Raw genomic sequence first — 16,270 nt, 5'->3', positions numbered from 1 at the left:
TGTAAGTAAATCCCCCCGGGCGGTGAAGGGGGTGTGCGGGGGCCCCACACCAGATTGTCCTTTCTGTGCTGCACCCCGGTGTCTTTATCAGGGACTGGGAGGGCAGCACTGCCTGAGGTGTGAATCCACAGACCCCAAATACCCGACACACAGTTTGAGTATCTCAGCATTTTTTCTATTTCCAAAAATAAATGTAATTTGCTCAAACATACAGACAACAAGCTGCAAATACATTCTGTGCAGTATAAAGTATGGTGAGAATTCCAGCCTCCCTTTCAATGCATCAATGCCCTCTACTGCATACACTCCACGTGGCAGCGAGTTCCACATTCTCACCACTCTCTGGAGGAAAGATGTCACTCCAAGTCCTTCCACAATCAGTTGATGTTTGTTTCTGGGCCCAGTGTCCCTGGGAAGGATCCATTGAGCACAGAGGCCTGTGTTATGGAGTTTCCTGGGAGGACCCGGCCTCGACAGAAAATCCACTGCATCTTCTCTCCAGACTTCCTCTGCAAACATACATTCCACAAGCAGGTGGGCAGCCGCCTCTGCCACAGTGGTAGGTGTCAGCTGTGGCGTTTACTGAGTCAGAAGGTCATGGGATCCAGTCTCACTCCAGCCACTTGCTCACATGATAGAAACATAGGAACTTAGAAGATAGGAGCAGGAGTAGGCCATTCGGCCCCTCGAGCCTGCTCCGCCATTCAATGCGATCATGGCTGATCATCCAAACTCAGTACCCTGTTCCTGCTTTCTCTCCATATCCCTTTAGCCTTAAGAAATATATCTAACTCCTTCTTGAATATATTTAATGAATTGGCCTCTACTGCCTTCTGTGGTAGAGAATTCCACAGGTTTACCACTCTCTGGGTGAAGAAATGCCTCCTCATCTCTGTCCTAAATGGCTTACCCCTTATCCTTAGACTGTGACCCCTGGTTCTGGACTCCCCCGCCATCAGGAACATCCTTCTTACATCTAGTCTGTCTACTCCGGTTGGAATTTTATAAGTTTCAATGAGATCCCCTCTCATTCTTCTAAACTCCAGCGAATATAAGCCCAATCGACCCAATCTCTCCTCATACGTTATTCCTGACATCCCAGGTATCAGTCTGGTGATTCTTCGCTGCACTCCTTCCATGGCAAGAACGTCCTTCCTCAGGTAAGGCGACCAAAACTGCACACAATACCCAAGGTGTGGTCTCACCAAGGCCCTGTACAACTGCAGCAAGACATCCTTGTTCCTGTACTCGAACCCTCTCGCTGTGAAGGCCAACATACCATTTGCCTTCTTAACCGCCTGCTGCACCTGCATGCTTACCTTCAGCGACTGATGCACAAGGACACCCAGGTCTCTTTGCACTTCCCCTTCTCCCAATCTATTGCCATTCAGATAATAATCTGCCTTCCTGTTTTAGCCACCAAAGTGGATAACCTCGCATTTATTCACATTATACTGCATCTGCCATATCACCCAGGCTGACACTCCAGTGGCGGACTGAGGGAGCGCTGCACTGTGAGACCTTAAACCGAGGCCCAGTCTGCCCTCTCAGGTCAATGATTCCAGGGCTCCATTCGACCATGAGCAGGGAATTCTCCCCGGTGTCCTGACCAACATTTATCCCTCAACCAACACCGAGACAACAGATGCTCGTCAATGATTTCACTGCTGTTTGTGGGATCTTGCTGTGCGCAAATTGGCTGATCTGTTTCCCTGCATCACAACATTGTCCACACGTCAAAGGTACTTTGTGGGTTTTGAAGCGCTTTGGGACGTCCTGGGGTCGTGAAAGGCGCTATATAAATGCAAGCCTTTCTTGCTTTTCCTTCTAGCAGATAAAACCGAACCTCACGGATCCAATTCTTCTAAAGATCTTCTCTGTGCCTGTCACCTGATATCAGTCCTTGACATTTATGGCACTTTGTGTTTTAGGGTGAGCGGCTGCAATCATTAACACAATTCAGTTTATGGATCTCTATCTCACACCGTGTGTCACCAGAGGGTTTGTAGTCGGCAGTGAGTTCAGTCTGGAGCAAAGTGCCCTGGAATCTCGATCCCCGCCCATCTCCGCCTCCTCCCTCCCTCTCTCTCCCTCCCCCCACTGACAACACTCCAGGAACCTTCACCCTCCCGGCCAGGGTTCAATTATTCCCCTCCGTGCTCTGATAGGCTGAAATCGCTGAACTGAAGGTGTTCGGCAGCAGAAAAACATCGAAACTGAAAGCGGTTTGAATCAGGAAGTGCTGAGGGCGAACATGGCTTCCAGACAACAGGCCGAGAGTTTGACCGAGGAGGCAATTTGTCCCATTTGTCTTGAATTCTTCACCGATCCGGTTTCACTGGAGTGTGGGCACAACTTCTGCCGCTCCTGTATCACACAGTGTTGGGAAAAGGAGACAAACTCCTGCCCGGAATGTAGAGAGGAGTTTCCGGAATTAAACCTCAGAGCCAGTCGGGCCTTAGCGAATCTGGCCGAGAAAGCTCGAAAATTAAACCTGAATCCGAAAGAGAAGGAAAGTAAACTTCACTGTGAGGAACATCAGGAAGAACTGAAGCTGTTTTGTGAAACTGACAAGAAATTGATCTGTTACATTTGTAGAGATGCGCGGGAACACAGAGAGCACCGCTTCATGCCCATTAAAGAAGCTGTTGAACGCTACAAGGTAAAAGGGAGCAGAATTGATCACCTGATTATTTTATCACATTTTCATGGTCTCACACTTTTATTGTGATTTTCTCTCCCAATCCCAGGATCAGCTGAAATCCTCTTTAGATTCTCTCACAGAAGTGGAATTAAAACAGAAACAGCAGATTTCCGCAGTTAGGGTAAGGTCTCCCTGTGCTGATTTTCTGGGATCTCAGTTAGTTTTGTTGCCTTTATCGTGGTACATTAATTATGTTTCACATTTCATTTGGTAGGAACAGTCGAGCAATCTGCAGACCCGCATCACATCCGAGTTCGCTAAAATGCACCAGATTCTCAGTGAGAAAAAGCAGCGTTTAATCAGAGATCTCAGGAAACAAGAGGGGGAGATTCTAGAAACAATGGAGAAAAACCTCCGAGAAATTCAAGGGAATTTAAATTCTATTCAGGAGAAACTCTCAAAGCTGCAGAAACAGATGGAGCAAAAAGACGGGCTGACATTTCTGAAGGTGAGGATTATATTGCGGGTCAGTTCAGTGAAACTTCACACAGTCACAAAATAATCGATGATTAACTGAAATAAATGCAGCATTTGCTGCATAATTCGAAACTGATTTAAACCGATTGTTTTCTCTATTCCGGGGCGGTTCTGTTGTTGTCACCGAACTAACCGGCTCCCACACTGTCTGCAGATTCCCGGGAATGTCTGCAACCTCCCGGGAATGAGTTGTCGTGAACTTGATATTTTGCTTGTAATTATTTCCGTGTTGCTCAAGTTTAATATTCTCCTGGCACTCAGATTGCAATCCAGTTGCAGTTCCATGTTGTGAGTGTGAGGGTGTGTCTGGTGCGGTGGGTGTGAGAGTCACTGTGTCTGTGAGTGACACTGATGTTGAGTTCCAGTATCTGACACACAAATCAGGCTTTTCAACTACTTACAATCATAGAATCCCACAGCACAAAAGGCCCATTGTGCCTGTGCCGGCTCTTTGAAAGAGCTGTGCAATTAGACCCACTCCCCCTGCTCTTTCCCCACAGCCCTGCAATTTTTCCTTTTCAAGTATATTTCCAATTCCCTTTTGTAAATAGTTATTAATTCTACTTCCTGTTAGTCAGTGCATTCCAGATCATAAAAACATAGAAAAATAGGAATTGGATTTGGCCATTCGGCCCTTCGAGCCTGCTCCGCCATTCAATATCATCATGGCTGATCCTCTGTCTCAATACCATATTCCCGCTCTCTCCCCATACCCCTTGATGCCTTGATCATCACAAGTCACTGTTAAAAAATCTCCACCCTCTTTTTATTGCCAATAATCTTAAAGATGTGTGAATGTGATCCCCCAGGTCTCTCTGTTCCTGCACCACATTTAAAATTGTACCATTTAGTTTATTTTGCCGCTCCTCATTCTTCCTTCCAAAATGCATCACTTCACACTTCTCTGTGTTAAATTCTACCTGCCCTGTGTCTGCTCATTTCACCAGCCTGTCTGTGTCCTCCTGAAGTCTTTTACTATCCTCCTCACTGTTTGTGTTTTATTTATTTCAGGAGGAAGCTTGTCGGAAGAGGAGGTAGGACATGCTCTTTACTGAAACTCTGCACAGTTTGGTAAAAGAACTCTGAAAAGTGTTGAATGTCAATTTATAACATCAACTGTTCAATATTTACAGGATTAGTGATGAAGATCAAGTACTGTCAGTAGCAGATGGCGCCCTGTCGATCGAAAAGTTCAACGGCCCTTTACAGTACACAGCGTGGAGAGAAATGATAGACACCATTAACCCCGGTAAAACTCTTATATTCCTTTTCCTGATTTATAAATCCAGATGAGAAGAGACTGAACGGGCTCCCGGACCTCAGATTAAATGATCACTGATGTCCGTGTCTAGTCTGGAAGTCAGGAGTCTTTGCTCTGGATAAGGGAGGGCTTGGGGTGATCTTACTGAATTATTCAAGATCCTAAACCGCAGAGAGAAGATAAACATCCACAGGTTTAACACAGTCACAGAGTCTACAACAAAGTAGGGATAGTCTCAAACTGAGAAAAGGGAGGGTGAAAAGGCAGTTTGGATTGAGCGAGGTTGGGTTTTTGAGTGACCCCATTGATCGGGCAGGCAGTGAGTCAGTGAGCCCACTGCTCGCTCCATGAAATTGGTCAGAGGCCCAATCCATTCTCAGGGTTGGGCTTCAGGACAATATTGCTGGCGAGTTGCTCACGAATTTGGAGCATGAGAAGGTGCTCGGTGATCCTTGAGGATGGAGGCGGGAGACAGGAAATCCACCAAATCCTCCCTGGAGGCAAGTGAGCAGAAGCTGTTTAAAGGTGGGCAGAGTGGGTTGGGACGGTGGGAGGTTACAGGAAAGTACGTTGGGCGGCTGGAAAACCAAGGATCGACCAGCAGCAGGCAGGACAATTCATGCACCTCCTGACCACAGAGAAACTATTACGAAAGAGGAAAATAATGAAAGAACGTGTTTTGATATCGTGCCTTTCACGACCTCAGGACGTCACAAAGCGCTTTACAGCCAATGAAGAGTTTCTAAAGTGTAGTCACTGTTGTAATGTAGGAAACGCCACAACGAATTTCTGCACAGCAAGCTCCCACAAACAGCAATGTGATAATGACCAGATGACCAGTTTTGGTGATGTTGGTTGAGGGACAAATATTGGCCAGGACACCGGAGAGAACGAACTCCTTGCACTGGATTCCTATTTCGCGGCTGCGACACTATATCCCGGCGGGCATTGGTGGGAACCAGATGGGAAGCACTGCGTGTGAGTTTTGCCTCATTACTGCTCCGTTTATGGTATAAATCCGGGCGATAGTGAGACGTGAATCACTCCCAAATAGTTTATGCGGAGAGTATGGAAAGTAAGGGAGGCAGAGTTGTCTGAGGGTATCAGCAGCTTCAAGAGAGAGTTTGATAAGAAGCTGGCAAAAACTGTAAACCCAAATAGGACTGAGCTGCCTGGGCTTGGAGAGTGGAATTGTGAGGGCTGAGGAGAGGGGAGGTCTAATTTGGACACCCTGCCCTATTGGACACCCTGCCCTATATCACAGCAGAAAATAGACTTCAAAAGTAATACATTGTGTGAAGTGCTTTGAGACATTTGTCAGGAGCATTAGAAATGTCAGTTTCTCCTTCAGATGTAATTGCAGTGTATTTATTTCCAACCCATCCCTTATGCTGGACTCTGTCTTACCTGTGAAATATTTTACTCACAACAGTACTTTCCTTGTGGCCTTTGAAAACAGCTGCTTAAACCCGAGTTTAGAACCACGCTAGAAAGTCATCGCATCACCTTTGAAAGCAGCTTCACACAGTGACACTAATCCCATCATCACTCACTTCCACCTAGACTCTCACCCACTTTCTCTGATCTGCTTTGAGTTATTCACAGTTCTTACTTCAGTTCTTAAATTCACATCAATGTATGTTCTGATATTTTATACCAATGTTCCTACTGGATAAAACATCAACATTCGGTTCAATGTTTGGTATTTTTATTTTTATTCTCTCGCTGCATTATTCTCTTTATTTTACATATCCATGGTGCAAGTAACCAATCAGAAGCCAGGCTGCCTGTCTTACTGAGATTGATTCTCTGCTGGACCCACCTCCTGCTCCATTGACCCCATTCCCACTAAACTGCTGCCCACCCAACTTCTCTTCCTGGTTTCATGCTAGCTCACATTGTAAATGGTTCCCTCTCCTCACGTCCTATCCAGCTCCTTTTCAAATCCAATGTCATCACACCCTTCCTCAAAATTACCCACCCTCTATCCCTCTGTCCTTGCACTTGATCTCCAACCTTACTTTCTTCTACAAAGTCCTTGAACTTATGGTCACTTCTGAAATCCATTTCTATTTTCCCCCAACTGCATCTTTGAACCACACTAACCAGATTTTCATCCCTGTCATAGCCCCAAAGTGGCCCTAATAAAGGTCACAAATGACATGCTCTGTGACAGTGAGTATAGCGCATTTTCCCTCCTCATCCTCCTGGAGCTCTCTGCAAACATTGACCATTCTCCTCCAATGTCTCTCCTCAATTGTCCTACTCAGTGGGACTGCCTTTACTTGGTTCACATTTACCTATTTGATCGTAGCCAGAGTATCTCCAGCAATGGCTTCTCTTCCCGCCCCCGCACGGCACCCCAGGAGATTCTCAAGCATTAATTCTTGGTCTTCTTCTCTCACTGATCTACATGTTGCCACTTGTCAACCTCATCCACAGAAACAGTGTCAGTTTCCAGATGTACACCGATGGTACCCAGCTCTACCTCTCCACCACCTCTTGACCCCTCCACCGCCAGTGTATTGGCCAACAGATTATCTTGATTCCAGTTATAAGAACATAAGAAACACGAGCAGGAGTAGGACAATCTGCCACTCGAGCCTGCTCTGCCATTCAATAAGTTGATGGCTGATCCACTCTTGTCCTCAACACCACTTTCCCGCTCTCTCCCCATACCCCTCGACTCCCCTGTAATTCAAATGTCTGTCAATCTCCGCCTTGAATATAAGAACATAAGAAGTAGGAGCAGGAGTAGGCCATACGGCCCCGCTCCGCCATTCAATAGGATCATGGCTGATCCGAATCTAGACTCGCATCCACTTCCCTGCCCTCTCCCCGTAACCCCTAATTCCCTTATCTGCTAGGAAATTGTCTATCTCCATTTTAAATTTATTTAATGTTGCAGCTTCCACAGCTCTCTGGGGTAGCAAATTCCATAGATTTACTACCCTCTGAGTGAAGAAGTTTCTCCTCATCTCAGTTTTGAAAGGGCAGCCCCTTATTCTAAGATTATGCCCCCTAGTTCTAGTCTCACCCATCAGTGGAAACATCCTCATCGCATCCACCCGATCAAGCCCCCTCAATCTTATATGTTTCGAGAAGATCGCCTCTCATTCTTCTGAACTCCAATGAGTAGAGTCCCAACCTACTCAACCTTTCCTCATACGTCAACCCCCTCATCTCTGGAATCAACTGAGTGAACCTTCTCTGAACCGCCTCGAGAGCAAGTATATCTTTTCTTAAATATGGAAACCAAAACTGCACGCAGTATTCCAGGTGTGGCCTCACCAATACCCTGTATAACTGCAGCAAGACTTCCCTGTTTTTATACTCCATCCCGCTTGCAATAAAAGCCAAGATTCCATTGGCCTTCCTGATCACCTGCTGCACCTGCATACTAACTTTTTGTGTTTCATGCACCAGGACCCCCAGATCCCTTTGTACTGTAGCACTTTGCAGTTTCTCTCCATTTAGATAATAACTTGCTCTTTGATTTTTTCTGCCAAAGTGCATAACCTCACACTTTCCAACATTATATTGCATCTGCCAAATCTCTGCCCACTCACTTAGCCTGTCTATGTCCTTTTGCAGGTTTGCTATGTCCTCCTCACTCACTGCTTTCCCTCCCATCTTTGTATCGTCGGCAAACTTGGATATGTTGCACTCGGTCCCTTCCTCCAAATCGTTAATATAGATTGTAAAGAGTTGGGGTCCCAGCACTGACCCCTGCGGAACACCACTAGTTACTGATTGCCAGCCCGAGAACGAACCATTTATCCCAACTCTTTGTTTTCTGTTAGATAGCCAATCTTCCACCCATGCCAGTATATTACCCCCAATCCCGTGATTTTTTATCTTGATCAGTAATCTTTTGTGTGGAACCTTGTCAAATGCCTTTTGGAAGTCCAAATACACTACATCCACTGGTTCCCCTTTATCCACCCTGTATGTTACATCCTCAAAGAATTCAAGCAAATTTGTCAAACATGACTTCCCCTTCGTAAAACCATGCTGACTCTGTCCTATTAAATTATGTTTATCCAAATGCTCTGTTACTGTTTCCTTAATAATGGACTCCAACATTTTGCCAACCACAGATGTTAGGCTAACTGGTCTATAGTTTCCAGCTTTTTGTCTACTTCCCTTCTTAAATAAGGGTGTTACATTAGCAGTTTTCCAATCTGCCGGGACCTTTCCTGAGTCCAGGGAGTTCTGGAAAACGATCACCAATGCATCCACAATCCCTACCGCCACTTCTCTCAAGACCCTAGGATGTAGGCCATCAGGTCCGGGGGATTTATCCACTTTAAGTCCCATTATTTTACTGAGTACCATCTCATTAGTGATTTTAATCATGTTTAGCTCCTCCCCCCCATTTGCCCCCTGTTTGTCCAGTGTTGGGATATTTTTAGTGTCCTCTACTGTAAAGACTGATACAAAATATTTGTTCAGCGTCTTTGCCATCTCCATGTCCCCCACCACTAGTTTCCCGGTCCCATCCTCTAAGGGACCAACGTTCACTTTAGTCACCCTTTTTCTTTTTATATAGCTGTAGAAACTCTTGCTATCTGTTTTTATATTTTTTGCTAGTTTACTTTCATAATCTATCTTCCCTTTCTTAATTAATCTTTTAGTTATTGTTTGCTGGCTTTTAAATGCTTCCCAATCTTCTATCCTCCCACTAGATTTGGCTACTTTATATGCCCTTGTTTTCAGTCGAATACTATCCTTTATTACTTTACTAAGCTATGGATGGCTGTCTTTTCTTTTACTCCCCTTTTTCCTCAGTGGAATATATTTATCTTGAAAGATGTGAAATATCTCCTTGAATGTAGACCACTGCTCTTGTACTGTCTTACACTTTAATCTGTTTTCCCAGTCCACTTTAGTCAACTCTACTCTCATACCTTCATAGTCTCCTTTATTTAAGCTTAATACACTGGTTTGAGATCCAACTCTCTCACCCTCAAACTGAATTTGGAATTCAACCATATTATGGTCACTCATTCCAAGGGGATCCTTTACTAGGACATAGTTTATTGATCCTGTCTCATTACACAGGACCAGATCTAAGATTGCCTGCCCCCTGGTTGGTTCAGTTACATACTGCTCAAGGAACCCGTCCCTAATACAGTCTATGAACTCTTCCTCAATGCTGCCATGCCCAATTTGATTAGTCCAGTCAATATGAAAGTTAAAATCCCCCATGATTATAGCTGTTCCCTTACTACAAGCCCCGACTATTTCCCGATTTATACTCCGACCAACAGAGTTGCAACTGTTAGGAGGCCTATAGACTACGCCCACTAGTGACTTTTTCCCCTTATTATTCCTTATCTCCACCCAAACTGTTTCACTATCCTGATCCTTTGACCCAATATCATTTCTGACTATTGCAGTGATTCCATCCTTGATTAACATAGCAACCCCACCTCCCTTTCCTTCCTGTCTGTCCTTCCTAATTGTCAAATACCCTTGTATGTTTAGTTCCCAGTCATGATTATCTTGCAGCCATGTTTCCGTAATGGCCACCAGATCATACCCATGTGTAGTTATTTGCACCGTCAACTCGTCAATTTTGTTACGAATGCTGCGTGCATTCAGATAAAGAACTTTCAAATATGTTTTCTGACAATTTATTCCTGCTTTTACCCCTTTTACTACTTTACCTTTATCATTATACATTCTGTCCCTTCCTGACATGCTCTGGTTTTGAATTCTCCCACTGCTACCTTGCTCTATTGCCTTTTCCGCAGTCATTTTTATTTTTCGCTCTCTTAAAACCTCCCCCCTACTAATTAGTTTAAAGCCCTCTCTACAGCCCTAGTTATTCGATTGGCCAGGATTCTAGTCCCAGCACTGACCAAGTGAAGTCCGTCCCAACGGAACAGCTCCCTCCTGTCCCAGTACTGGTGCCAGTGTCCCAAGAAGCAAAACCCATTTCTCCCACACCAGTCTTTGAGCCACGCATTTAACTCTCTAATTTTATTTACCCTAGCCAAATTTGCACGTAGCTCAGGTAATAATCCAGAGATTATTACCCTTGTGGTTCTGCTTTTTAATTTGGCCCCTAGCTGCTCAAACTCCCTCAGCAGAACCTCTTTCCTTGTCCTACCTATGTCGTTGGTACCAACATGGACCACGACAACTGGATCCTCCCCCTCCCACTCCAAGTTTCTCTCCAGCCCACAGGAGATGTCCTTAACCCTGGCACCGGGCAGGCAACACAGCCTTCGGGACTCTCGCTCTCGGCTGCAAAGAACTCTATCTATCCCCCTAACGATACTATCCCCTACCACTACAACATTTCTTTTAACTCCCCCCACTTGAATGGCCCCCCACTCCACGGTGCTGTGGCCAGGTTGCTCATCCTCCCTGCAGTCCCTGTTCCCCTCCTCACAGGGAGTAAGAGTCTCAAACCTGTTGGACAAGAGCAAGGGCTGTGGCTCCTCCAACACTACCTCCTGGGTCCCCGTACCTGCCTCACTTCTAGTCACATAGAAACATAGAAGATAGGAGCAGGAGTAGGCCATTCGGCCCTTCGAGCCTGCTCCGCCATTCAATGAGATCATGGCTGATCATCCAAATTCAGTACCCTGTCCCTGCCTTCTCCCCATATCCCTTGATCCCTTTAGCCTTAAGAAATATATCCAACTCTTTCTTGAATATACTTAATGAACTGGCCTCCACCGCCCTCTGTGGCAGAGAATTCCACAGGTTCACCACTCTCTGGGTGAAGAAATTCCTCCTCATTTCAGTCCTAAATGGCTTACCCCTTATCCTTAGACTGTGACCCCTGGTTCTGGACTCCCCAGCCATCAGAAACATCCTTCCTGCATCTAGTCTGTCCAGGCCTGACAGAATTTTATAGGTTTCGATGAGATCCCCTCTCAATCTTCTAAACTCCAGTGAGTATAAGCCCAATCGACACAATCTCTCTTCATACGTCATTCCTGCCATCCCAGGTATCAGCCTGGTGAATCTTCGCTGCACTCCTTCCATGGCAAGAACGTCCTTCCTCAGGTAAGGTGACCAAAACTGCACACAATACTCAAGGTGTGGTCTCACCAAGGCCCTGTACAACTGCAGCAAGACATCCTTGTTCTTGTACTCGAACCCTCTTGCTACGAAGGCCAACATACCATTTGCCTTCTTAAACGCCTGCTGCACCTGCATGCTTACCTTCAGCGACTGGTGCACAAGAACACCCAGGTCTCTTTGCACTTCCCCTTCTCCCAATCTATTGCCATTCAAATAATAATCTGCCTTCCTGTTTTTGCCACCAAAGTGGATAACCTCACATTTATCCACATTGTAGTGCATTTGCCATGTTTCTGCCCAATCACCCAACCTGTCCAAATCGTACTGGAGTTTCACGACATCCTCCTCACAGCATACCCTCCCACCCAGCTTTGTGTCGTCTGCAAATTTGGAGATATTACATCCAATTCCCTCGTCCAGATCATTAATATATATTGTGAACAGCTGGGTTCCTAGGACCGATCCTTGCGGTACCCCACTAGTCACTGCCTGCCACTCGGAAAACGACCCGTTTATTCCAACTCTTTGCTTTCTGTCCGCCAACCAGTTCTCCATCCAAGTCAATACCTTGCCCCCAATCCCATGTGTCTTAATTTTGCACGCTAATCTCTTATGCGGGACCTTATCGAAAGCCTTCTGAAAGTCCAAATACACCACATCCACTGGTTCTCCCTGATATATTTTACTAGTTACATCCTCAAAAAATTCCAGTAGATTAGTCAAGCATGATTTACCTTTTGTAAATCCGTGTTGACTTTGTCCGATCCAGTCACTGCTTTCCAAGTGCTCTGCTATTACATCTGACCCTGGCCACGGACTACATCTGAATTAATTAATCTAATTGGTGTGACTACCTCCTGATACACAGAGCCCAGGTAACTCTCCCCCTCCCTGATGTGTTTGAAGCTCGGACTCCAGCTCTTCAACACGGAGCCGGAATTCCTTGAGCAGCCAACACTTACTGCAAATGTGATCACCGTGAGCATCAATGGTGTCCACCAGCTCCCACATATTGCAGCAGCAACACATCACCTGATCTCCCATTCTATGTAATTAATTACATTTATTAATATTATTTTTAAATACCCTCTGCTCTGATCCTAGATGATGAATATATTCAATGACTCTGCCTCCACAGCTCTCCGGGGTAGAGAATTCCAAAGATTCACGACTGTCTGAGAGAAGAAATTCTTCCTCATCTCCGTCTTAAATGGGTGACCCTGTATTCTGAAACTATACCTCCTAGTTCTAGATACCCTCATTAGGGGAAACATCCTCTCAGCATTCACCCTGTCAATCCCCCTCAGAATCTTATATGTGTCCATAAGATCCCCTCTCATTCTTCAAAATTCCAATGAGTATAGGCCCAGCCTGTTCAATCTTTCGTCATACGTCAACCCCCTCATCCCAGGAATCAACCTCGTGAACCTTCTCTGCACTGCCTCCAATGCAAGTGTATCCTTCCTTAAATATGGAGACCACAACTGTAGGCAGTGCTCCAGGTGTGGTCTCACCAGCGCCCTGTATAGTTGCATCAAAACTTCCTACTTTAATACTCCATACTCGTTGCAATAACGGCCAACATTCCATTAGCCTTCCTAATTACTTGCTGTACCGACATTATAACTTTTTGTGTTTCATGTACGAGGACCCCCAGATCCCTTTGTACCGCAGCATTTTGTAGTCTCACTCCATTTAAATAATCATTTGCTTTTTCATTCTTCCTTCCAAAGTGGATAACCTCACATTTTCCCACATTGTACTCCATCTGCCCAATTTTTTGCCCACTCACTTAACCTCTCTATATCCCTTTGCAGAAAGGGCTAAAAATTCAGTAGAGGCGCCAAAGTGGCGTCAAGTTCGCCTGGGCGCTGGATTTTGCGTCACGATCGCCGAAGTAGCGATCGCCATAAATTCAGTTTTAGTGCCCCTAGAGGGAGACGGGGCGAGGCTCGAGGCGCTCCGCGTCCCTCTTAGGGCGCTGAAACTGAATATCGCAGCGCAACGTGCCGCAGCGCCAGACGCTGCGACACGGCATGCTGTGGTACTGCAGGCCTTCCTCCCATTGTTAAGGGGGAGGGGCCTGCAACAGCGCGAACCCCGAGCGCGAGTGCCGACAAAAGAGCCCGGCACCAAGGAGAAGTGCCAGGCTCTCGGGAAACAGCCGGCAATGCCGCGGGGGGGGGGATCAGGAGGCCGGGGACGGAAGTGCTGGCAGGCAGCCGCCGAAAAAAGCGGTCGCCCCACATCTCCACCTTAACTTGCGCCTCTGCTGGCGCAGCAAGGCCCCGTGAACTGGGCGTTCACAACCAAATATCGCGATCGGGGCGCGAATGGGGTGCTGCACACAACGATGACGTCATCGGTGGCGGCGCAGCGCAACAGGCTAACGCCACCATTAGCGCCCCCGCTGAATATCGCGGGAGGCGCAGCCAGTGGTGCTACAGCCACTGACTGCCTCTTTAGGCGCTAACAGGTGGTGCTACTCACCCAATTTCTCCCCCTTTGTGTCCTCCTCACAACTTGCTAACCCACCTATCTTTGTGTCATCGGCAAATTTGGATACAGTACACTTGGTCCCTTGCATGGAGGAAGCAGAATTTTTTCCAGTTAAACATTGTGAAGATTTAAGCCATCAGTTTGGAAATTGTCAACAACTCTACATCCTGGTCACCAACTCCACCCCCTCCTTGGCCACTGTCTCAGGCTGAACCAGACCCTTGCTGTTCTATTCAATCTGGAATTGCACTGCTGATTGTGATCAATCTAAGAGTGTCTGGGACTTTGTCTCCAGTACATGGTGTATCCTGTCTCTCCCATTTCCTCTGCTGAGCTTTTTAATTTAGTTTCCCTCGGTTGTTTTTGGTTCTCTCTTCCTTTCTGCAGCAGCTCCCTCCTCATTGTTTTCTCTTTACCTTTTTCCTTCTCTTCTCTCTATTCTCCTGCTGTCGGTACTTTCCCCCTCTCCACACATCGACAGCGCTGATTAGTGGTGTGTGGGTCACGCCTCCAGAGAGAGATTGCGGGTAAAATTAGTCTGGGTGGTAACACAGAATGGGCGATAGTCAATCAGTGGCCCATTTTACATTGTGTCCAATATTAATTCCCATTGAAGTTAATGGAACCGAATATTGAGGGAGCGCGATACGAGCTGCTGATTGACTGTCACCTAAAACAGTCCAAGACCAATTTCACCCACTGTGTCTCCAGGACACATTAGAGCTTCTGTCACCGATTCCTTGTTAATTTTCAAAGGCCCTTGATGCACTCTGCAGGCACCGAGAATAGCGGGAGACTGGGGCTGCAGAGTTCCTCACAGTGGCTCAAGATCAGAGCAGGATGGCAGAGGAGAAAGAAAGCTCCAAAAAAGCACAACTAACTCCCCTTCCCCTCTCTCTCCCCTCCCGCTCCCTTTAGCCTCCCCCTCACGATCCTTCTACCCCCCCACCCGCTATCTCTTTTGCTCCCCCTAACTCTCGCCTCTCCCTCTTGCTCTCTCTCCCCTCCCCTCTCTCCTCCCCCCTCCCGCTCACTCTCCCCTCCCCCTCCCCTCTCTCCCCCTCCCGCTCACTCTCCCCTCCCCCTCCCCTCTCTCCCCCTCCCATCTCTCTCCACTCCCCCTCCCCACCTCACATCCCTCCCCCTCTCTCCCCTCCCCCTCTTTCTCCCCTCCCCTTCCGCTCTCTCACACTATCTCTCCCCTCCCCTCCCCGTCTCTCTCTGCCCCCCGCTCGCTCTCCACCCTTCCCCTCCCGCTCTCTCTCCCCTCCCCCACCCGCTCTCTCTCCCCTCCCCCTCCCACTCTCTTTCACCTCCCCCTCCCGCACTAGCTCTCATCCCCTCCCGCTCTCTCTCCGCTCCCCCTCCTCCTCCCACTCTCACGGAGGAAGACACAAACACCTCCAAGAATTATGAGAAAACCAAGGGTGTGGTGAGAATGAGAAACTAAATACATTATTAGTAGTAAAAAAAACACTACTAGCAAAATTAATGGGACTAAAAGTCGACAAATCCCAAGGACCAGATGACCAACCTCCCAGGGTTTTGAAAGAGGTGGCCATTGGGATAGTGGACGCATTGGTTGTCATTTTCCAAAATTCTATAGATTCTGGAACAGTTCCTGCAGATCGGAGGATAGCAAATGTAACCTCGGCATTTAAGAAAGGAGGGAAGAGAGAAAACGGGGAACTACAGACCTGTTAGCCTCACATCAGTAGTTGGGAAAATGCTGGAATCTATTATAAAGGATGCAATAACTGGGCACTTAGAAACTAATAGTAAGATTGGGCAGAGTCAACATGGATTTATGAAAGGGAAATCCTGTTTGACAAAACTACTGGAGTTCTTTGAGGATGTAACTAGTGGAGTAGACAAAGGGGAACCGATAGATGTGGTGTATTTGGATTTTCAGAAGGCATTAGATAAGGTCCCACACAAGAGTTTGTTGAAAATTAGGACACATGGAATTGGGGGTAATATACTAACATGGATTGAGAATTGGTTAACAGACAGAAAACAAAGAGTAGGGATAAACGGGTCTTTTTCAGGATGGCAGGCAGTGACTAATGGGATACCGTAAGGATCGGTGCTTGGGCCTCAGCTATTCACAATCTATATCAATGATTTGGATGAGGGGACTAAATGTAAAATTTCTAAATTTGCTGATGATACAAAGCTAGGTGGCAGTGGCAGTTGTGAAGAGGCTTCAAGGGGATCTTGACAGGCTCAGTGAGTGGGCGAGAACATGGCAGATGGAATATAATGTGGATAAATGTGAAGTTATC

The 16,270-nt window shown here is 46.6% G+C and overlaps 1 protein-coding gene across 1 annotated transcript in view; it reads left to right on the top strand.

Moving 5' to 3' along the window:
• Positions 1 to 2,248: 2,248 nt before the first annotated feature.
• Positions 2,249 to 16,270, top strand: part of LOC147096354 (zinc-binding protein A33-like) — a 261,908-nt gene continuing 247,886 nt past the window's right edge. The window contains exons 1-5 of the mRNA XM_085975142.1: positions 2,249 to 2,662; positions 2,751 to 2,825; positions 2,919 to 3,152; positions 4,193 to 4,215; positions 4,315 to 4,430. Of these exons, the coding sequence (XP_085831268.1) occupies positions 2,255 to 2,662; positions 2,751 to 2,825; positions 2,919 to 3,152; positions 4,193 to 4,215; positions 4,315 to 4,430 (856 nt within the window). The 5' untranslated portion in view covers positions 2,249 to 2,254. The remainder of the gene's footprint in view (positions 2,663 to 2,750; positions 2,826 to 2,918; positions 3,153 to 4,192; positions 4,216 to 4,314; positions 4,431 to 16,270) is intronic.

The sequence above is a fragment of the Somniosus microcephalus genome, unplaced genomic scaffold (genome assembly GCF_052327205.1).
Source record: "Somniosus microcephalus isolate GS21.2 unplaced genomic scaffold, FLI_Smic_1.0 unresolved_chr1, whole genome shotgun sequence".
Classification (NCBI taxonomy): domain Eukaryota; kingdom Metazoa; phylum Chordata; class Chondrichthyes; order Squaliformes; family Somniosidae; genus Somniosus; species Somniosus microcephalus.
Note: the sequence above shows the minus strand (reverse complement) of the source record. Positions and strands in the feature narration are given on the sequence as shown.